Below are 23341 nucleotides of genomic sequence, written 5' to 3' on the forward strand. Positions count from 1 at the left end.
GCGAAAATGGAAGGTTCTGCGCCGGTTTTGTTAGATTAACCAGATCAGCTGCTATCGGTTGGCAGATGGTAAATGTGCGCTGTAGGAATAGGACTTTCACATTCGAAAATGGGAGGCGCCGAAGTAACAGGCTTGGTTTAATTAGCCACAAGTCTTCAGATCAGCTGTTATCGGATGGTAGATGGGGAATCTGCCCTATGGGAATCGGTGGGAAGGAGGTATTGGGCATCCATTTTCTAATGCACTGACCTCCTACAGGCGTTCATGGGGTTTTCCTTTAATTTTTAATTTCCACACCACCTTTACGCGAACACCGCCAAATATTAAATTTCTGATTCTTTGGGCCGCGGCTAACGGCGTTCATCGAAATTCACTCGTTAAATTTGTTATTTTTTACTGGTTTTACCTTAGCCTCTCTGAGTACCGCACTGAAAAACATACCCGACGAAAAGCGTTAGCCGTTTGATTGCCTCTCGCTCACTCAAATGGTAAGCTCGCGGTTTTGGCCGATGCGAGTTCAAGGCTTTAAAGCCTTAGATCGTCTAAGAATTTCACTAGAAAAAAGTCTTTTTTTTGTAGTGTGATCAAAGTTTACCCGCAGTGCGTGTAGCATGGTCTTACTGTCGAGCAGCTGTGTTTGTTTTGCTGACGATTTAATAAAACGAATCTGCTGGTGCACAGGGAAAAAAACATATATGAAATATTCAAAAAATGTATTTATTTGATATTAGTATTTTTAGGATTTCTTCTCGTGTCGCGGATGTTTCGCCATTTTCCCCGCGCCATCTGATTTCCAGCTCCGATTCGTAATATGCCAACATGGGCCTTAAGGGAGTGGGAGCCAGATTGAGATCCTGTTGAAAGTCGCCCAGCATACTGGCAATGGCTAATAATGGTTCCTCAAGCTGTCCCTTAACGTCCTGCGTCACCGCTTCAGCTGCTCAGTAGCTGGTGATGGTGGGGTCCAGCGATTTCCCAACGGAGAGCTCGTCAGAGATAGTATTACTAGTGGATTCTTTTGGTCAGAACTTAGTTTTCTTCTCAATGGGCTTCTCGATTTGATAATCCAATCAGCGCTTCCACTATTCTGCGGATTTGCGTGTTATGGTTTTCGTCAATGCGAAAAAATTAAAATTAGAAAAATATCCAAAATCTCCCCGATTTCTACCGTTCCTCTATCGCCGCTGTGCCCCGACGCTAGTTTGACGCACATGATGAATAGTACTTTAATGGTATTTTTATCGTTACCGGTGCGGTCTTGCTGTTGGAGGCATCGATAGACTTGAATAATCATCGATTTTTGTCCCAGCTCTGTAACAGCGTTGTTTGTATTATTTCTGACGAAAGTAATAAAGCCACACACGGAAATGTAAGTTGGAACGCTTCATTTAAGGTTTTGAGATACATTTTTTGGAACCAGTTTGTTTTTTTAAAGTGACGCTATTGCCTAAAATGCTCCGGTCATTTTGTTCTTACTATTAGTGGTACTTGAGACTCTTTTTGCAATGTGGGAATAGTTTAAGAGCTAAGCGGGTGCTAATAGAGTTAATAACTAGGTTTTACAAATTTCGGCAAGTGATGGCGAGAACTATGCATATCTGTTGGCGTCGCTTGATGCGGCTTTCATTTTGTTTCTGTGCACCACCAACAAAGACGGTCACACAGACTCGCGCACACCAGCAAACGAGCGAAAGCGTCTTTTCTGCGTTTATGGGAAGCCGCGTCAATGAAATCCCACGCTATTGATGTATTTAGCTAGTATATACATATGTATAGAAAACTATAACTACTATAAACCACCCTTGCAGTCAGAAGTCTATATACAGATTGTCAAGTAATTCTTTTCAAAAGTGAATGATATACATATGTAGAAATTCCTATTAAAGTTGGAAATGCACAGGCAAATACAAGATTTGTAATTTTTGAAATATTGTTCTCTAAATTATTGTCTTCTCAATTGGTTAAAAACGAAATTTTCATCTTAAAACACCCTTAAAAACAAGAAAAACAAAAAAATTAAAAATATGTTGTCAGTTAATTCTATGCAAATACAAATAATTATTTGACTTATATTATTGTTTTTAGTACACATGATCTTCATCCGACCCGTAACTGCCGTCTAAGGACATTTTTTATCATTGTAATTAGGGATTTTCTTCCCCAATACTTGCATTGTTTTCATTGGGGTGTTCGTATGTCCTTGGCAACAGAGCCAATAGATTTGCAACTGGGGGTTAAAGCTGGGACATGGCTAGATCGACTCGTCTAGTGCTGCTGATCAAGAATATATACATATACTTGATGGGGTCGGAAACGTCTCCTTCACTGCGTTCCAAACTTCTGACTATACCCTCCGCAAGGGTATAAAAATGGCTGCGATTTATTTTTATACCCGTTACTCGTAGAGTAAAAGGGTATACTAGATTCGTCGGAAAGTATGTAACAGGCAGAAGGAAGCGTTTCCGACCCCATAAAGTATATATATTCTTGATCAGAATCACTAGCCGAGTCGCTCTAGCCATGTCCGTCTGTCTGTCCGGATGAACGCTGAGATCTCGGAAACTATGGGATCTAGGCTATTGAGATTTGGCGTGCAGATTCCTGAGCTTCTTACGCAGCGCAAGTTTGTTTCACTAGAGTGCCACGCCCACTCTAACGCCCACAAACCGTCCAAAACTGTGGCTCCTACAGTTTTGATGCTAGAATAAAAATTTTAACTGAAATGTAATGTTCTCATCAATACCTATCGATTGACCCAAAAAAAGTTTGCCACGCCCACCCTAACGCCCATAAACCGCCCACAAACTTCAAAAAATCGTAAATATGAACGTGGATATCTCGGAAACTATCAAAGATAGAGAATTGGGATTTCAGATTTAGATTCCGTAGCCTTATACGCAGCGCAAGTTTATTACGCGAATATGCCACGCCCACTCTAACGCCCACAAACCGCGAAAACCTGTGACGCCCACAATTTGTATGCTAGATAAAAAATTTTAACTGAAATGTATTGGTCTCGTCAATACCTATCGATTGGTTCAAAAATTTGCCACGCCCACTCTAACGCCCATAACGCTTAAATCTTTATACCGCCGGTAGGTGGCGCATTTTAATCTCGCTTTGCTACTTGCATATCTCTATTTAGCTGAGTAACGGGTATCTGATAGTCGAGGTACTCGACTATAGCGTTCTTCCTTGTTTATTTTGTTTTTAACTTATGTACAATGATAAAAAAGGTACTCCAGTTTTATAGCAAAACTGGTAACCTTGATATTCAATTGCAAGAGAACCATGCCTGATGGAGGTGCAGAAATCATTTCTATAACACTTTAAGGTAATACTCTAGTTTACGGTCCTCACCCCAAAATTCGCGAAAAAATTATCCTCGACAAACCGCGAATTCCTGAAAATTTACGTGAAGATATAAAGGCGCGGTCTGCCATGGTTCTCTTGAAATCAAATTTCAAAATTATGTTTTTTAAAAATAATGTAGGCTTTTCCACTACTTGCTATACAAAATATATTGGCCTTTAAATTATTTTTTATAAAAATCATTAAGGCTTTTGAATTTTTGTAACGCAACTACAAAATGTCTCTGTGCGAGTCGTGCCATTGTACCATTGCGCATAAAAATCATATACATGTGAAAACCCAAAGGGCCTGAACAGGTGTAAAGAATTTAACTACCTACATGGTTTTTTAAAAATAGTTCAGTTTATTCTTTTCACTCCTACAGCAATGTATAATGTATCAAGAAAAGGTAGCGTACCATTTTTACGCTTAATTTTTACTAGTCATGATGCAAGACTTTTTGCATATGTACAACATTAAATTTGAAGAAACTTTTTGCATCAAAAAATTTTAGTTTTCAAGACGAGGTAAAAAGTTCATAAAGTAGATTTTCACACAAATTCGAAATTTTCAATAAGTACTGAATGGGTTAAGAAAAGTGTTGCATCACTAAAACGGCATTTAAATCACCTTTCCATTGATGCCAAACTTTACAAGAAGTTAGTTCAAATTATGAGTATATTTAACTTTTGTTTCGTCAAAATACCTATGCCGACCAGTGTATGTAGATTGGTATTGATAAAAAGAACAAATTCTCATTTAAATTTTGAATGTTACAAAATTTGGGCGCTAAACGGGTTTTAGAGTTAAAGTTAAACGACCTGGAGATAATTTCTTTCAAAGACTTTATATTCTTATATGTCGGACCGATCAAAATTAAGTTATGGGAACGTAGACAACTTTAACTAATATAAAAAAAATGTTTTTTTTCCCCTATCTAACCCTTAAGACGTCGCCGTATGTTGAGGGTATTTCTTTCGTGAGTTATGTGGTCCTTTATAATTTATATTTTAATTTAGAAACAACCAACCCAGTCACCGGTGCACAGATCAAGCCCAGTCCTTAAACAATCCGAGTACCAAGACAATGTCGGCCAAGCGCAAGGCAGGTGGCAATGGAGGTGGTCCTAACAAGCGGCGTCCGAGGAAGAAGGAGTCTGACTACGAGGACGACTTTAGTGACGAATCAGATGAGGACGGAGTGCAACAGCAGGCGGCGGTCGCTAACCAAATGGAGGTTCTCATTCCGCACGACGACCTCGACCCGCCCAGCAAGCTGCCTGAGGACTTGCTGGCCACTTTGGAGAAGACCCCCGGTCAGATGCTGCTTGCTGGTATGGTAACCTGGGACCTTACTGGCAAGCGGGACCGCAAGAACGTCACGAAGGTGCGCCCGAACCTATACAGCTTTCACAGATTCACTGATGAGAAGGTGAGCCATCATGCCCATCGCTGCGAATTATTTCCTAAGTGCTCCCCTTTTGTAGTATCGATATGTAGCCAGCGGACCGAGTGCCGCTCACACTATTGTCATCAGCATGGAGCGAAAAGCGCTCGCTTTTGGACGCAATCCCAGCGGACAGCTGGGCCTCACCCAGGACATCAAGTTGGCGGAGAAGCCCACTCTTATTCCGGCCCTAACGCAGCTGAACATAGTGCAGGCAGCTGTCGGCCGGCACCACACTCTATTTCTCACCGACACTGGTACTGTATACGCCTGCGGCGAGAACAAGTCCGGCCAGTGCGGTGTGGGCAACACTCACGCCAACATCTATTCACCTACACCGATCAACTACCGAGGACCGCCCATAATTCGAATCGGGTGCGGAGCTGAGTTCTCGGTCATCCTGGACATCAAGGGCAGCCTGCACACATTCGGCCTGCCAGAGTACGGCCAACTGGGCCATAACACGGACGCCAAGTATTTTGTAAACGCTAACAAGTTATCATTCCACTTTGAGACATCACCCAAAAAGGTGGTCCTGTTCATAGAGAAGAGCAAGGAGGGTCATGTGACGCCAGTCGATGGTGTGCAGATCGTGGACTTTGCATGCGGCAACAACCACACGGTAAGAGAATAATCATTTCTTAGGTTTTTGGTATTACACGCAAACCTTGGTTTTACAGGTCGCCATCGACTCTAAGAAACGCGTCTACAGCTGGGGTTTTGGTGGTTTTGGGCGTCTAGGACATGCAGAGCCTAAGGACGAGATGGTACCGCGACTAATGAAGTTTTACGATACACAGGGTCGGGGTGGGCGCAGCGTCTACTGCGGATCCACGTTTAGTCTAATCGTCAACGAGCTGGGCCTGCTCTTCCTGTTTGGCCAGAATAAGAAGACAGGCGAGGCCAATATGTATCCGAAGCCAGTTCAGGACCTGTCCGGCTGGAATATCACCGACATTGGATGTGCCAACACATCGATTATGATTTCTGCCGACGACACACTCATCGCCTGGGGCGCATCGCCAACGTTTGGAGAGCTTGGCATCGGCGAGTTTCAGAAGTCGTCGACGGTGCCCAAGGAAGTGCCAAAGCTGGACAACATTAAAATACCTCAGGTGACTATGGGTTACTCACACACGGCGTTGCTGGTGGACACCAGTCACGACGCCACAAAGCAAAAGTACGAGAAAATGCCCGAGTACACTATCGATGATTAGGTGGCGATCAGTTCTCTAAATGCTGCTACATACAATTATTCCGCTGCCAACAACAATACTGATCCGCTCAGGAGACCCTGAGAACTGATCATCAAAACTCTGCTGCTACTTCTCGAAAGTGAAACTAAACAAATCCAGCAAATTATACGCTATAAGTTAAACTCGCTATCTACATACTATACGATTGTGTCATAATACGGATACTGTGTGTTTTGTTTTAAAACTCTAATTTATTCTCGTAACTGATAAAACTCCATCCTTAATATGTACCCTTATATCTTTAATATATTGCCGATCACCTATAGGTTTAAATCCATTAACGACCCATTACCCGACAGTTACCCATTTAAAATTTATTATTTACAAGTAACGAGAGACAGTATTTTGCATTTATATCGAACAAAGTAAGTAAACCCGACTACAAAACACGTAAATTTTTGAGTCAAGCGCTTAGGTTGAAACTATTAACATCATGCATTTTAATCATACACAAAGAAATATTAAAATAAAGAGAATGTTAGTACTTAGTTCGAACCTACCTACATTATTATTCTAAATGTGTCGCGAACTTATTAAACGAGTTAAACGCAAACTCGTCGGGAAGGCGGATAATAAGCATGTGAAAAAAGTGTACGATTCTTTTGAGTTTAGGCCGACTCTTTGTAAAAAAAAAACGTCGAATCCTATAGCTTCAATAATAAGTTTGGTAATTGTCTGGAGCTCACTCCAAAAACCATTTTATTTATGGGCCAGAAATAATATATAATTAAATGTTTGCACCATAAGTTTAATATAAAAAACTTTATTTAATTAATTCTTAAACTGGTTACAATATTTTTAGACTGGAAGAACAGCGACTTGCTCCTGACAAATCTCTAACAGAACTCGCTCTCAAACTTCTACTTCATTTACGATCATATCTCGGTTTTGAGCTTTAGAGCTTTTTGTGAGTGGGCTTTATTGTTATTGAGTGATTCGCTGAATTTGGACCTTGGACTCTAGACTTGGGTCCCGAAATCTCTGAGCATCCTGAATTGTGGGAACATGCCGATAGTCAGAACAGCGTCTCGTTCTAATTGTTTAGTCTATAAGCTGAGGTTTTTTGTTTCACGGTAATTTTCCTCTGGTTTGCTTATAGTTTGGTAATTTTCCATTGGCTTGTTTACAATTAAATTGGGATTCTTATTTCTTAGAGGGTGTCTCGGTTCTTACTTCTTAGAAGGTGTCTCAAGGGTGACTGCATAATGTAATGTAATGTGAGTATGTAAGTGTGGGTATGTGGACATGTACATAGGAGTACGTGGTGCTATGGATATGTCACTCCCCCATCCGTTGAATTTGGCCTATCCTCAGGTGGATAGTCTTGGGTATAACATTACATTTTCTTCTATGTTAATCTGATTGGGTAGATCTTTTACAATTTCTGTACTCTTTGGTGTTTCTTCCTTTGGTTGTACATATTTTACAATAAGTTTTCTTGGTATGCTCTTAAGTTTATACCATAAATACAAAAAAATGCTTATAATAATGACTACAAAAGTTGTTAAAGTAATTGTTTGAAATACATTATAATATTTTGTATGTGATTCTATTATTTCTTTTGTTTGAATAGAAGATAATGGTTCCAATTTTGTTATGTTATTATTTACGTAAACACCCTGTGTGTAATCTAACATTGAATTTGAAAGTGTAAGTTCGTCTAATTGTATTGAACAGTTAAGGATTTTAACGAGGTTACTTCCAACTATAGAAATTTCTTTATTAATGCAATGTTGATTCAACAATGTTTTAGGAATATTCCATGTCAATAAAATATTGGGTTCAACATAATTAATTTGGAAATTTTTATAAGTTCTAGTATACTTGCATTCAGTGTTTTCCTGTCTAATTATTACATTTATACATTCATCAATTACAATTTTTTCTGTTTCTTTTTTAAATACTTTATATTTATATAGGAAATATGAATCAAGTATATTTTCTGTTAAAATATTTTTATTTTCATCGGGATAAGGAATATTTTTAAAAACGGGAGATTTGACTAATTCTGAAAGAAAATGGGAAATAATCCAAATTTAATTTGTGTCTGTTTTAAGCCAATTGGAAGTTTTAATTTTCAACAATTTCTCAGGGTTTATATTTTTAATAATTTTGGATTAAATAGCCTGAATCTTGTCATTTGCATTCCTAATTCGATATCTTCTATTTGGATAACATCATTAAATTCATCGGCTTCTTTCCAAAGATTTTCCAATGTTTTCTCGGTTTTTGTTATATGTACACTTAAGTAAAGATATTCAGATTTAATTGGGATTTCTATTGATCCTGTTTTAAATAGAACATATCCATTTTGAGCCTTAATGGGAATTATTTCAATGCTTTGTCCAATTGTCAGTTAGATTACAGTTGCTAATATTATAGAGAAAATTATTGTTTTCACTGAGTTGTTCCTGAGTCCGTTCATCTCCTTCTGTTTGCCTGGAATTATCATCATATTTAATTTTTTGATTTATAATGAACAATCTTTCTTCCTCTATTCGATTCTTCAAAATGTTTTTCATCTATTTTCTTCAAGGTTCCTGTCTTTTTAAATGGATTTGTGGTCTTAGATTTCACTAAAAGTGGTTGTTTGTATGTATCTACTTCATAATCCTGACGTTTTAAATGGATTTGTGATCTTAGATTTCACTAAAGGTGCTTGTTTGTATCTTGGATCTACTTCATAATCCTGACGTTTTTCGTTTAATTTTTCAATTATATTTATTTTTTTTCTTGGGTGTCATAATCAGGAGTTCCTGGATACATAAATATGTCAGCTGGTATTTGATTTGTAGCATTACGTTTTGTTTTGTGATTGTATATGTAAAGAATTAAGCATATCCGTTTTCAATGTCTGATTCGCTTCCTATAATTCTTAATTTTTCATTTACTGATTTATGAAACCTTTCTATGTCCGAAATACCGTTTTTACTTGTTATTTGAATTTGTACTTCTTCCGAAATTAACCAATTTAAGGCTACGCACATAAATGCTGAAATTTATCAGCTTTGATTTCCTGTGGTTTTCCCATTTCATTGAACACTTTCATAATAGCTCTTTTGGCTTTTAACCAATCTCTACCTGTGACTTTTACTAGAGTAGCAAATTTTAAATATACATCGATACATGATAAAAATTGTTGGTTACCCACCATATACAAATTTATAACAAATTTTTCTCTTATATTTTGAATTTCTGGAGTAAGTTCAAATGTCAGTTTGGTATTTCTTTGTTCTGTTTTAGCAACGTTACCAATTTCACATTAATTTATTATATTTTGAATTAATTTTTGATAATCAGGGGAATAATATTTTTCTCTAAGTCATTTAGTAGTTTTTCCGATTCCTGGATGTAAAAGTTCCTTATGTCTTTATTTTTTCTCTCAGTTATAGAAATCTTATTTTGGTTGTCCTCTTGAGCACTGTGCACTGTTGCATCTGCATTATTAGCTGCTTCTTCTGGTATAAACATAGTTTCCTCTATTTTGGTTCTGGATAATGCGTCGGCTACATATTTTAGATTCCTGGCCAATATTTAATCTGATAATCATCTTTTAATTTTATTTTCCACCTTTGTAGTTTCATATTTGGTTCTTTAATGTTGTTCAGCAAAAACTAAAGGTTTGTGATCGCTTAGTATTTCAAAACCTGCCAAATAAATATGACCTAAAATATTTGGTTCATATGATTGCAAAAAGTTCTTTTTCTATGGTAGCATAATTTATTTTATGTTCGTTAAGAGTACTGCTGGCATAACAAACTGGTTTATGATTTTGTGATAATACTAAAGAGAATGGTTAACTAAAGTTGGAGTAAGTTAAAATGGGGTCGGGTGTAATCAAGACTTTCATTTTTTAAAATGCTTCTGTGTAGGGTTTGTTTTTAGTATTAATTGTGGCACCCTTCTTTTTCACTGTCATTGGTTTTACGATATTTGCAAAGTTCGGTATGAATTTCCGATAAAATCCACACAATCCTAGAAATTATTTAATTTCATATGGGGTTTTTGGTATTGGGAAATTTATGATGGCACTTATTTTCTTTGGGCTTGGTTTTATACCTGTAGTAGTTACTATGTGACCTAGGAACTCTGTTTCCTTTTTCATAAATTCACATTTATCTAAGTGTAATTTTAAATTTGCATCTCGTAATTTTTGGAATACTTTTTTCAATGATAGAATATGTTCTTCCAATGAAGTGGAAAAAATTATAATATCATCTAGATATACTAAACAATCTTTATTGATTAAATCTTCTAACAAATTGTTCATACTTCTATGAAAAGTAGCGGCGGCATTATTAAGACCAAATGGCATTCGGGTATATTCGTAATGACCATGTTTTGTTGAGAATGCTGTTTGAGCTATTGATTCTGGTTTCATTTAGATTTGATGGAATCCTTTGGATAAATCAATAGTAGTAAAATATTGACATCTACCCAATTTGTCTAATATTTCATCCATTCTGGGTATCTGGAACTTATCTTTGTCAGTGATCTCGTTTAAATTTCTGTAGTCTACTACTAGTCTAAATTTCGGTTTTCCTGATGCATCGCTCTTTTTTGGAACAACCCAAATTGGTGAACAATAGGGGGATTTTGATTTACGAATTATTCCCTGTTCAATCATTGCATTTATTTGCTTGTTAACTTCTTCATCGAAACTTTGAGGGTATTTGCTCCTTTGATAAGGCCGGTGTAGGCATTCTTATGCGGTCTTATCCTCTTCAATATTTTTCTCAAATGATGGCGGACTAAGGCATTTTACTGCGGTCTTATCCTTTCCTATATCATTTTCACTACACTTTATGTAAAGTAATGTGTCTCCTAACATCACTGTTTCCTCTTCGTAATTTATTTTTTCTTTATCTCTGCCTATTAAAATGTCGTCGTTTTCGTCATTACATCCTATTCTGTGCACTATCTTCTCCCTTTGTCTTTTAACAGGTGCGTTTGGAAATTATTTGAAGTTGCTGTCTGGAAATTTAAAGGATTTTGGGCCCTACCTTGGTCTAGATTTCTCCTTAACTCATGATAATTACCTTGGTTTCTAGAGGGAATTTGATTTCTGTTTGGTGAACCTTGAGGATTTGTTGAATTATTTGAATTGTTATTATCCCTTGAGTTGTTATTGTTGTTATATCTTGGATAACCGTGCGAATGAGAATTATATTTTTGATAATAATAATTATACCCGTTACTCGTAGAGTAAAAGGGTATACTAGATTCGTCGGAAAGTATGTAACAGGCAGAAGGAAGCGTTTCCGACCCCATAAAGTATATATATTCTTGATCAGGATCACTAGCCGAGTCGATCTAGCCATGTCCGTCTGTCCGTCTGTCCGTCTGTCTGTCCGGATGAACGCTGAGATCTCGGAAACTATGAGAGCTAGGCTATTGAGATTTGGCGTACAGATTCCTGAGCTTCTTACGCAGCGCAAGTTTGTTTCAGTAGACTGCCACGCCCACTCTAACGCCCACAAACCGTCCAAAACTGTAACTCCAACAGTTTTGATGCTAGATAAAAAATTTTAACTGAAATGTATTGTTCTCATCAATACCTATCGATTGACCCAAAAAAAAGTTTGCCACGCCCACTTAAACGCCCACAAACCGCGAAAACCTGTGACGCCCACAATTTGCATGCTACATAAAAAATTTTAACTGAAATGTATTGGTGTCGTCAATACCTATCGATTTATCCAAAAATAAATTTGCCACGCCCACTCTAACGCCCATAACGCTTAAATCTGTCTACCGCCGGTAGGTGGCGCATTTTAATCTCGCTTTGCTGCTTGCATATCTCCATTTAGCTGAGGAACGGGTATCTGATAGTCGAGGTACTCGACTATAGCGTTCTTCCTTGTTTTTATGTGTACTTCCCAAATTCCTTCGATTATCTTGACGTCTATTATAAACCCAGACGTCAAGATAATTGAAGGAATATCGAAAGGGTCTGCATCCCAATGACATAAAACCATTGCTGCTTCTTTTAAATTGGAAAGTGTTGTGATATCTTTTTGGATAAAGAGTTATAAAATCTATCAGGAAGTTTTCTTTCGATACAATCCCTAATTGTCTTGTTTAAAGAACTTGTATAAAGTAACCTTCTAATTTGTAGTTCATTAACGAACTTCCTAATGCTTCCTTAGTATGGGGTGTCCCGAATATGTTGTATGATGTCTTTGTATAGCCTGTGGTCCTTGAAGGCTTTGATTAAGGCGATTTTGTGGTTACCCATGCATTAGATTTCTCTTCTTGGATGACTGGGCTGAGTCGACGATGGTCCACTCGATGGCTCCATAGATGATCTGGGTTTGTCGAGCGTCTTGGGTAGGGTATAATTTTAGTAGCTACACTACCCTGGCAATGTACCGACTTAATTCCGATGGGTTTCCATCAAAATACGGTAACTATTTTATTTGCCCGATTAACTGATTCAAGTGAATCTCAAACAACTGTGGTAATGCTGAAGGATTTGCCTTTTTTTATTGTTCTTTGCTTTTTATTTATTTTCAATGTTTGCACTTTAAATTTTAAGCGCGTATTGACCGATTTGGATTTTTAATTTAGTTTCTGCTTGTGAAGATTGCACATAGACTTTTTGTTTTATTTTCAATATCGGCACTTTTATTTTTTTTAATTTTTAAGCGCGTATTGACCGAATTGGTTTTTATATCCGTTACTCGTAGAGTAAAAGGGGATACTAGATTCGTCGGAAAGTATGTAACAGGCAGAAGGAAGCGTTTTCGACCACATAAAGTATGTCCTTCTGTCCGTATGAACGCTGAGATTTTGGAAACTAGGAGCTACAATACTGGGATTAGGCAGATTCCTGAGATTCCTGCGCAGCGCAGGTTTGTTTCAGCAATGTGCCACGCCCACAAACAGCCCAAAACTTTGGCTCCTACAGTTTTGATGCTAGAATAAAAATTCTAACTGAAGTGAATTGTTCTCATCAATACCTATCGATTGACGCAAAAAAAAGTTTGCCACGCCCACAAGCCGCCCACAAACTTCAAAAATCGTAAGTATGAACGCGGATATCTCGGAAACTATTAAAGATCAGATTTAAATTTCGTAGCCTTGTATGCAGCGCATGTTTGTTACGCGAATATGCCAAGCCCACAATCCGCCCAAACCTGTGGCGCCCACAATTTCTATTCTAGATACAACATTTTAACTAAAATGTATTGGTCTCGTCAATACCTATCGACTGATTCAAAAAAAACGTTTGCCACGCCCACTCTAACGCGCATAACTCTACCACACAACCATATATTGAGATCACGGGTAGGTGGCGCATTTTAATCTCGCTTTGCTGCATGCATATCTTTATTTCGCTTTGGTCCCATTAGCTGAGTAACGGGTATCTGATAGTCGAGGTACTTGACTACAGCGTTCTTCCTTATTTAATTGAAGTTCTGCATGCGAAAATTACACATAGGTTGTTTTGCGGATCTCGATAATTGACTTTTTGTTGCTCACGGATTTTTCGCTGATCAGGATAAACTAGTCAGGATCAGTACCGATAACTTTTTAAAGGGCTTTGAGATCCTACCGACTGCGCCAATTAAATGTTTGCACTATAAGTTTAATATAAAAAAACTTGATTTAATTTATTCTTAAACTGGTTACAACATTTATACCCTTTACTCGTAGAGTAAGAGGGTATACTAGATTCGTCGGAAAGTATTTGACAGGCAGAAGGAAGCATTTCCGAACCCATAAAGTATATATATTCTTGATCAGGATCACTAGCCGAGTCGATCTAGCCATGTCCGTCTGTCTGTCTGTCTGTCCGGATGAACGCTGAGATCTCGAAAACTATGGGAGCTAGGCTATTGAGATTTAGCGTGCAGATTCCTGAGCTTCTTACGCAGCGCAAGTTTGTTTCAGTAGAGTGCCACGCCCACTCTAACGCCCACAAAGCGCCCAAAACTGTGGCTCCTACAGTTTTGATGCTAGAACAAAATTTTTAACTGAAATGTATAATACCTATCGATTGATCCAAAAAAAATTTGCCACGCACACTCTAACGCCCATAACGCTTCAATCTGTTTGCCGCCGGTAGGTGGCGCATTTTAATGTCGCCTTGCTGCTTGAATATCTCCATTTCCCTTTGGTCCGTTTAGCTGAGGAACGGGTATCTGATAGTCGGGGTACTCGACTAGCGTTCTTCCTTGTTTTAGATTGGAAACACACCGACTTGCTATTGACAAATTTCAAACTGAACTCGCTCTCTAACTCCTACTTCATTTACGATCATACCTCGTTTTGAGCTTTAGAGCTTTTTGTGAGTGGGCGAACCCATAAAGTATATATATTCTTGATCAGGATCACTAGCCGAGTTGATCTAGCCATGTCCGGATGAACGCTGAGATCTCGGAAACTATAAGAGCTAGCCTATTGAGATTTGGCGAGCAGATTCCTGAGCTTCTTACGCAGCGCAAGTTTGTTTCAGCAGCGTACCACGCCCACTTTAACGCCCACAAACCGCCCAAACCTGTGACGCCCACAATTTGCATGCTAGATTTTAACTGAAATGTATTGGTCTCGAAGTCACTTCTGCGTTACTTTTGGAAGTGTCGCCGAAGTGGCACATTTCTTCCCAACGGGAGTCACTTCCGCGATCCGAATGCAATATCGCCGATGTAACTTCTAAAGTGTCGCCACAGTCACTTATGGAAGTCACTCAGAAGTGACTTTACATATGCTTGGAGATGATACCTGGAAGTCTTTTCCAATTGGAAAATCTTGAATAAAACATATTTTTTTATACATTCAATATTTTGCATTTATTATTTGTATTAAGGCTTTGTCCGCTTGTATACTCGGTCCCTGGCATGTAGGAAATTGTTCTGAACAATGTTATTTAGGTCCAGCTCCGCATAAGAAATTTACTAATAACCATTTCTAAAAGAAGCAGAAAGAAAAAATGTTTTTTGTTCAGTCAAAGTAAAAATAAGCTATAAGACATGGGTTGCTGGGTTTGGCAGTTAAACGCCAAGTAATGTCCACAGCTAGCTTGTCCGTGAATAGCTTTAAATAATCGTTCAGCTAACGTTAAGCACGTAAATTCACACCCCTTGTTGAGAGGGACATTCAAATATATTAGGCAATTAAAAACATTTGGAAAAAACAAAGCTACATTTAATAAACGCACTAATTTGATCAAAAAACCGCACTGTCCTCAGACAAATCGCACAGCAAAATGACGCTCGGGCGAAAAGTAATGGCGTGGGTCAAAAGGAAGACCCAAGAAATTTTCAGAAAAAAAGGGCAACGGAAAATTACCACGACCTCTTTTAATGGCGTGTTTTTTTTAAATGTGTACTATCGCCTTTCTTTCGTCCGGAAGTGACTAAGAAGTTACTTCTACGCAATAAAGCCTAGTACTCAGATCGACGAAAACCGCGAGCTAACCATAGGAGTGAGCGAGAGGCAAATACGCGGTTAAAGGTTTTCGTCGGGTCTGTTTTTCAGCGCGGTACTCAGATGAGCTAAGGAAATACTAGAAAAAATACCTGATTTCGCGAGTGAATTTTCGATGAACGCCGTTAGCCGCGGCCCAAAGAATAATAAATTTAATCTTTGGCGGTGTTCGTGCAGAAGCGGTGAGGAATTTAAAAATTAAAAATTGAAGAAAAACGGCTAAAGGAGGTCAGTACAGATGAAAAAGGACGCCTAATCCAAGCTGTCATTTATTTTTATTTTAACTTCTTTGTGCACCAGCAGAATCTTCTTTTTTAAATTGACAGTAAGACCATGCCACATGCATCGCGGGTGAACTTTAAAAACTTCGGTCACTGTACAAAGAATAAGATTTTTCGACTGGTGAAACTCTTAGCCGATCTGAGTACTAGGCTTAAATGTATATTTTGGTATTGTAAAATGTGTTCTATCGTGTTTCTATCGCGCAAAAGTTACTAAAAAGTGACTTCTGGACGAAAGGCGATAGAATTATCGCCCTTTTGCTTGCAGGGTATATATCTTTCGCATACATAACGAAATTTATTTATCGAGAGCTTGCACATTTGAGTCTTGTAAAAACCTATTTAATATGTAAAAAATTTTCAGCATCATAGCAATCCTATCTATTTCAAAAAAAGGATATAAAATGTAAATTTTGGTAACTTCTTTGATTAATAACTCTGTTAATTGGAGTTCTATCCTAACAAGTGATATATAGATTGCGTGAACTGCCAAACGGTTAGATAATTAGATTTTGTGATATTGGCTCTTTAATCAAGCAACATCAACAAAACATGTTTTACGCGAATATCTCAAGAATGATTCTTTGGAAAATTTTTTGAGTGATACCAGCGTGTATAGGAACAACATATTAGTCAACAAAATGTACGTTTTGGTACAACAGGTGCCAAGTCATGGCAAGAAGGAAGGTTCTAGTTTTCAGAGATCTACTTGTCTTTTTCAATGCTCCAATCCAACCATCGATTATGATTTCTGCCGACGACACACTCATCGCTTGGGGCGTATCGCCAACGTTTAGAGAGCTTGGCATCGGCGAGTTTCAGAAGTCGTCGACGGTGCCTAAGGAACTGCCAAAGCTGGACAACATTAAAATACCTCATGTGACTATGGGTTACTCACACACGGCGTTGCTGGTGGACACCAGTCACGACGCCACAAAGCAAAAGTACGAGAAAATGCCCGAGTACACTATCGATGATTAGGTGGCGATCAGTTCTTTAAATGCTGCTACATACAATTATTCCGCTGCCAACAACAATACTGATCCGCTCAGGAGACCCTGAGAACTGATCATCGAAACTCTGCTGCTACTTCTCGAAAGTAAAACTAAACAAATCCAGCAAATTATACGCTATAAGTTAAACTCGCTATCTACATACTATACGATTGTGTCATAATACGGATACTGTGTATTTTGTTTTAAAACTCTAATTTATTCTCGTAACTGATAAAACTCCATCCTTAACATGTACCCTTATATCTTTAATATATTGCCGCTCATCTACAGGTTTAAATCCATTAACGACCCATTAACCTGACGGTTACCCATTTATTATTTTTAATTTAAAATTTTTAATCAACCAACATCAACAAAACATGATTCCGCGAATATCTGAAGAATGATACTTTGGAAAATGTTTAAGTGATACCAGCGTGTACAGGAAAAACATATTAGTCTAAAAAAGGTGAATTTTTTGGATGTAATCTAATGTAATGTTTTGGTACAACAGGTGCCAAGTCTTGCCAAGAAGGAAATAAGGTGGAGGTTATTATTTCTTTATAAGATGGGATCAATTTTTCGAGCCCTTTGAAGGCTCCTTGGGCCTGCACCAACAATTTCCTAATTGCTGTGAAAATACATTTTCTCAAAAAATCGCGAAACGCGAAGTTCACAAATCAATCAAACTCGTAAAAAATACTGAGTAAAAACACTGAAATACTGAATCGATTTGCGGGTGCGGTTCCATTTTCCGCTGATGCGAGTTGTTTCGACGTTTTGGTTCCTTTCTAGCTCGTGTATTTCCTATAGTCTAGTACTCACATCGACGAAAATCGCGATCTAACCATATGAGTGAGAGGCATATACGCGGCAAACGCCTTTCGTCGGGTCCGTTTTTCAGAGCTGTACTCAGACGAGCTAAGGAAATACCAGAAAAAATACCAGATTTGGCGAGTGAATTTTGACGAACGCCGTTAGCCGCGGCCCAAAGATTAAAAAATCTATTTTTCGGCGGTGTTCGTGCAAAAACGGTGTGAAAACTTAAAATTAATAACGGAAAGAAAACAGCAAAAACGTCTGCAGGAGTATAGTGTAGATGAAAAGGGACGCCTGATCCAAGCTGTTGCCCAATAATTAGGGACTTCACCGACAGGAAGCAATACCACAACGGGGCAAATCAGCAGAATCGTCGATCGTGGTGGAGTTGCCTACAATACACGCGGACGCGCCATTGACAACACTGCCCAGAGTTGTATATCCAATGTATACTTTATTCTGTGGGGATTACAAACTCAAAAACAATTCAAAATTAATCTATAAAACGGCTTACCGCAGTTTAACCTCCCACACTTCATGACGCTTAAGCCTAGAACTCAGATCGATGAAAACCGCAAGCTAACCATAGGAGTGAGCAAGAGGCATTCGTTGAACATTCCATTTATTTTTATTTAAATTTCTTGGTACCAGCAGACTCCTCCTTTTTAAATTTCTCCAATTGATTTGTTTTTCGTTTGGCAACAAACCTAGCTGCTTGACAGTAAGACCATGCTATATGCATGCCCGATTACTCCATAGGGGCACAACACCAAACTATCAGAAAATACTAGACATTATTATACAACGCTTCCATCCAAGCCGGGGGTATACGGCGCGCAGGCTGCTCCCTTGAGCAGATAAGAGATAAGAGGGGCTTCCTGGTCCGCACTCACTGGCAGGTGGTCCTACACATTGTGACGCAGCACCCTCACGCACTGCACCATTCGCTCCTAGACTCCACCCTCTGACGGATTCGATGGACAATTAAAGATACATTCAATGCCCTTACATGACAGCTCTGTCTGGTTCCTTTCGGGCTCGAGCACCTCCGCAAATCTCTTCTCCTCCCTGTCCGCTCCAAAAAAGTTTTTTCCGTTGTCACTGCGCAGTCTATGTATTGGCCCTCGACGGCAGATGAAATTCCTGATCACAATAATACAAGAATCCGTGGACAGGACATGCGCCAGTTCCAGATGAAGCGCCCTGGTCGTCTGACACGAAAACAAGGCCACACATGGCTTCTCCTGGAGCCTGGCTACGGTGACTAGCAGTGGTCCAAAATAATCCAGACCGGCACTCTTAAACGGCCAACCATTGGCCTCCAGACGATCCTCTGGCAGAGGTCCCATAATGGGCGGCATCGGCCACGCTCTCTGCAGCTTACACTGGCTGCATCCAGAAATCACCTGGCGAAATACGTAGTCTCGTGATCCAGAACCTAGTCCGGATATCCGTGATCTTAGCATCCACTTTTAGATGCTTCATCCTTACGTGGGCATCGCGCACGATCATCTCCGTGAGACTGCCGGTGCGAAAGGATCACTGGCCTCTTTACTCTGTAAGGTATACACAACGCCGCATCAATCCTGCCGTACGCTCGCAGGTCTCTATTGCCATCTAGGTATGGTGCCAGTCCACATATGTCGCTTCCTGTAGTGACTTCCATTCCGTTCTCTGCGGCCCGCATCGCATCCGGGAACGCCTCACATTGAGCTCTGGGGACCAACAAATTTTCAGCTGCTTCACTCTTAGCCACAGTGAGGCCATAGCTCTCAAGCTCATCTCGTTGTCCACGCCATACACCTTAGGACCCAGGCCGTAGTCCTCACCAATCGCCTGTAGCTTGAGAGCCTCTGCAACGATATAAACGTATCACTTGTTTCGACGTGCACAACTTACTCGGCATCTCTCCTTCATCCTCTACATCCGCTTTGTCGCCGGGTGCAGACCCTGGTCAGCTGCCTTCTGGTCTCCTCAGAAATGCCGGCCCTTTTAACCAGCGTGACTCTCCACTTAGGTTCACGCGGCATTGCGACGGAGTCGCATCATCCGCCACGTTGTCGGAGGACGGTAGACATCTCCATTGGGCCACCTTCGTTAACTCCAGAATTTCAGCTACTCTGTTCCCTACGAACTTTTTGTAGCGCCTTGTCTTCTCACGAGCCTCGACCTCTCTGTAAATGTGACTCCGAGGAACCGTTGGCAGTCCCAAATGACATGTTGTCCAGGTCCACGGCCTTCACACATTGGACAACTGCTGAGGCAAATTTCCTGTTCCTCAACGAGAACGCGGTCGATGCTAGCATGAAGCAATCGATGCCTTGGCTCCTTTACATCAATGTCTGTTACCACACAGACCACATTTGCTAAATCCCTCAGCCACGAACTGAAGTCAACAATGGTCGGATAGGGCTGAATAGCTGCGGCATGCCATACCCAATCCAATCGTTTGCTTATCGGGAGCTTGGCCACAAGCTCATACATGAGGGTAGGGTTAACCAAATGCTGCTCTGCCTTCGTTGACTGCAGGAGGGCCTTTAGGTTACTCACATGCGTGGCGAATGCGACGAGCTTTCCCAAAGTGTGCTCCCTTTTGCAGGCAACTGTCTGATGCTGTTGAGCTGGCTGCGTATAAGTTGGTCCGGTCGGCCGTATCTGAAACGCAGCTGCTCCATTACTGCATTTGCATTGCTTGGGGTGAATTAACAGCGACTTCACCGTTTTACGCGCGTCATCTTTCAACTCCTTTAGTAACCTCTGGTTGTTCTCTAGATCCGTACAACCATACACTTGCGTCGTCTCCGTAACGCGAGCGAGCTCCAAATTCTTCTCCAGCTCGGCGATCCTCTCCAAGAGGTCGGCCACCCTTGGTTTCCTGGTGGCCCCAGTACTTGCCGAATGGACGGATGACGCCGGGGCTTCAATGCCTTGGCCGCCATCTTGCTGCGTCCCTGCCCTCGGCTGCGGGACCAACACGCTGCCATCCTATTGCGGCGTCACTATCTCCTGTCCATCGCTCAGACGAGGATTCCTGAGCGAACGCTGCATCATCTCGTCCAGGCACTAATCCAGCAACACCTGTTGCGTTCAGTAAACTTTGCGCTGTCTGCGCCACAAATGTTATCCTGTCGCTAGGGTGCGATTCCACTCCGCCGGGTAATCTCTTAGAACCGCTCCAAGCGGTATCCAACGCCTACGGCGTGTTCCGGCAACGCTGTCAAAATGGCTGCCAAATGCGAAGCTACCAACGCCAGTCGCCAATACAGTCCACCAGTCTGCCAATCCAGTCACTTCGGTCGGTATCCTACGCTCAAGCGTGTTCCTGCAACTCTCTAACTAATGGCCGACAAATGCCAAAGCTATTAGCGCAAGTCGCAAAAGTCGCCAGTCCACCTGACTGCGATTAAAAGCTTCTGTCGTCGATCGTGTGCGCCATTGACAACACTGCCCAGAGTTGTGTATCCAACGTATATTTTATTCTGTGGGGGTTAAAAACTCAATAACAAGTCAAACTTAATTTAAAAATCAGCTCACCTCAGTTTAAAGCTCATCACGAGTGCCATTTAACAACATAATGTTAGTGTGCCCCGTTACTACATAGTGGCACAATACCAAACTATCAGCAAATACTAGACTAAATTATCGGTATTGCATTGGACCCGCGACAGTAGAAGTGCTGGATGAGATCCAATAGAAAATCCCAGAGGGAAGGAACTTGCCGAGTTGAACATCGCTCCCTACATCGACCTCCTGCCGGACACATCCTCGCAGAAAAAGTAGGGTCTGGCCAAAAGAATTTGGTGAGCTATCGGGATTCGGAGCTGGACTGCAGATGTCGCGGAAAAGATGCAGAGGCAGCCGTACGACGAGAAAAAAGCTTTTAACTACTAACTTACATACATAAATAAAACAAGGAAGAACGCTATAGTCGAGTACCTCGACTATCAGATACCCGTTACTCAAAGGGAAATGGAGATATGCAAGCAGCAAAGCGAGATTAAAATGCGCCACCTACCGGCGGTAGACAGATTTAAGCGTTATGGGCGTTAGAGTGGGCGTGGAAAATTTATTTTTGGATCAATCGATAGGTATGAACGACACCAATACATTTCAGTTAAAATTTCTTATTCAGCATGCAAATTGTGGGCGTCACAGGTTTTCGCGGTTTGTGGGCGTTTAAGTGGGCGTGGCAAACTTTTTTTTAGGTCAATCGATAGTTATTGTTGAGAACAATACATTTCAGTTAAAATTTTCTATCTAGCATTAAAACTGTAGGAGTTACAGTTTTGGGCGGTTTGTGGGCGTTAGAGTGGGCGTGGCAGTCTACTGAAACAAACTTGCGCTGCGTAAGAAGCTCAGGAATCTGTACGCTAAATCTCAATAGCCTAGCTCTCATAGTTTCCGAGATCTCAGCGTTCATCCGGACAGACAGACGGACAGACGGACAGACGGTCAGACGGACAGACGGACAGACGGACAGACGGACATGGCTAGATCGACTCGGCTAGTGATCCTGATCAAGAATATATATACTTTATGGGGTCGGAAACGCTTCCTTCTGCCTGTTACATACTTTCCGACGAATCTAGTATACCCTTTTACTCTACGAGTAACGGGTATAAACATTCGTTGAACATTCCATTTATGTTTATTTTGATTTCTTTGTGCTTCAGCAGTTTTACTTTTAAAAATTGCTCCAATTGATTTGTTTTCCGTTTGTCAACAAACCCAGCTGCTTAATATATATCAATACCTATATATCTACATTCCAATAATCATACCGATCACAATATTATTTAAAAAGTTGTGAATTACAAAGTCAATAAGTGAAAATGGGGTTGCATGGGTAATAATACCGCTACCTGCCGCTAGGTGCCGCGCGAAAAATTCGCTGCATTATTATTTTACAATTGGTAAACGGACTCAACACTGTTTCATATTATACCCGTTGCTCGTAGAGTAAAAGGTTGTAATATATTAGATTCGTCGGAAAATACGTATAAAGTATATATATAAAGTATTCTTGATTAGAATCACTTGCCGCTGTCTGCGCGTTCGTATGCAGGCTTATTTCACCAGAGTGCCACGCCCACTCTAACGCCCATAACGCTAAAACCTGTCAGGCGCACACATTTTCTAACATTTTGAAGTGTAAATAAATTATTGTTGTTGAATATCGAAGCCCTCGACTATAGCGTTATCTCTTGTTGAATTGGGACTATAAATTAGCCTGACAGAGGAGCTGTCGGGTCCGAGGGGTCAGGACTCCGAGGGACGGTTGGCTCCTGATGTGGCTAATAAAAGCGAAAGTTAGCTAACTTCGGAAAGCTCCAACGCAAAGCTCTCTCTCTTTCTATCTCTCGAAAACCTCGGACTTCAGAGGGCGACAATTCTGCGGGCGGAGCTTCGGAGGACTTTCCCCTGACACAGTCTTCCGCTGTGGTCTTGTGGAGTAATGTGGGCGTCTAAGGAACAATCCCGGCACGTCGCGCCTTGAGTTTTATTTTATCTTTTCCGCCCACTCCCCCCACCAGCACGACACTCATTCAAACAAACACCAAACGCACGCACACACACACGTGCGCACTTACGACAATATCAATACAACGGGAGAAATTTTTCTAAAGAATTTTCATAAGAGTACGTATTGTTCAGCCTACGAAATTCGTAATTTTTAATTTGAAAAGTCGGCAGTGCCTTCGATAAAACAAGCAACAGGATCCGCAACGACGCTGCAATAGCAATAAGTAGCAGGATCAGC

At 40.4% G+C, this 23341-nt stretch overlaps 1 protein-coding gene and 2 long non-coding RNA genes across 5 annotated transcripts in view; 2 read left to right on the top strand and 1 right to left on the bottom strand.

Annotated features, from left to right (window-relative positions):
• Positions 1 to 1213: 1213 nt before the first annotated feature.
• On the top strand, positions 1214 to 6541 carry LOC108019502 (protein RCC2 homolog). The gene is made up of 4 exons (XM_017087330.4): positions 1214 to 1369; positions 4371 to 4782; positions 4838 to 5419; positions 5478 to 6541. Exons 2-4 carry the CDS (start codon positions 4438 to 4440, stop codon positions 6012 to 6014), a joined length of 1464 nt encoding a protein of 487 aa, XP_016942819.1. The 5' UTR covers positions 1214 to 1369; positions 4371 to 4437; the 3' UTR covers positions 6015 to 6541.
• Positions 6542 to 18024: 11483 nt separating this feature from the next.
• LOC136117209 (uncharacterized) lies at positions 18025 to 22736 on the bottom strand. Of its 3 annotated transcripts, none has more exons than XR_010654594.2 (3): positions 21115 to 21273; positions 18095 to 21059; positions 18025 to 18039 (listed from the first exon to the last, which is right to left on the bottom strand). It is a non-coding gene; the product is annotated as an uncharacterized lncRNA (long non-coding RNA). The 3 variants fall into 3 exon arrangements; XR_010654595.2 differs by lacking the exon at positions 18025 to 18039 and adding an exon at positions 22722 to 22736 and having other exon boundaries at positions 18186 to 21059; positions 21115 to 21406; XR_010654593.2 differs by lacking the exon at positions 18025 to 18039 and having other exon boundaries at positions 18186 to 21059; positions 21115 to 21559.
• Positions 22737 to 22823: 87 nt separating this feature from the next.
• The window catches only part of LOC108019501 (uncharacterized), a 995-nt gene continuing 477 nt past the window's right edge, over positions 22824 to 23341 (top strand). Inside the window, exons 1-2 of the long non-coding RNA XR_001767913.4 lie at positions 22824 to 23220; positions 23275 to 23341. The exon at positions 23275 to 23341 is cut by the window's right edge and continues 37 nt beyond it. This is a non-coding gene — a long non-coding RNA (uncharacterized lncRNA). The remainder of the gene's footprint in view (positions 23221 to 23274) is intronic.

Source organism: Drosophila suzukii, unplaced genomic scaffold (genome assembly GCF_043229965.1).
Source record: "Drosophila suzukii unplaced genomic scaffold, CBGP_Dsuzu_IsoJpt1.0 scf_15, whole genome shotgun sequence".
NCBI classification, from domain to species: domain Eukaryota; kingdom Metazoa; phylum Arthropoda; class Insecta; order Diptera; family Drosophilidae; genus Drosophila; species Drosophila suzukii.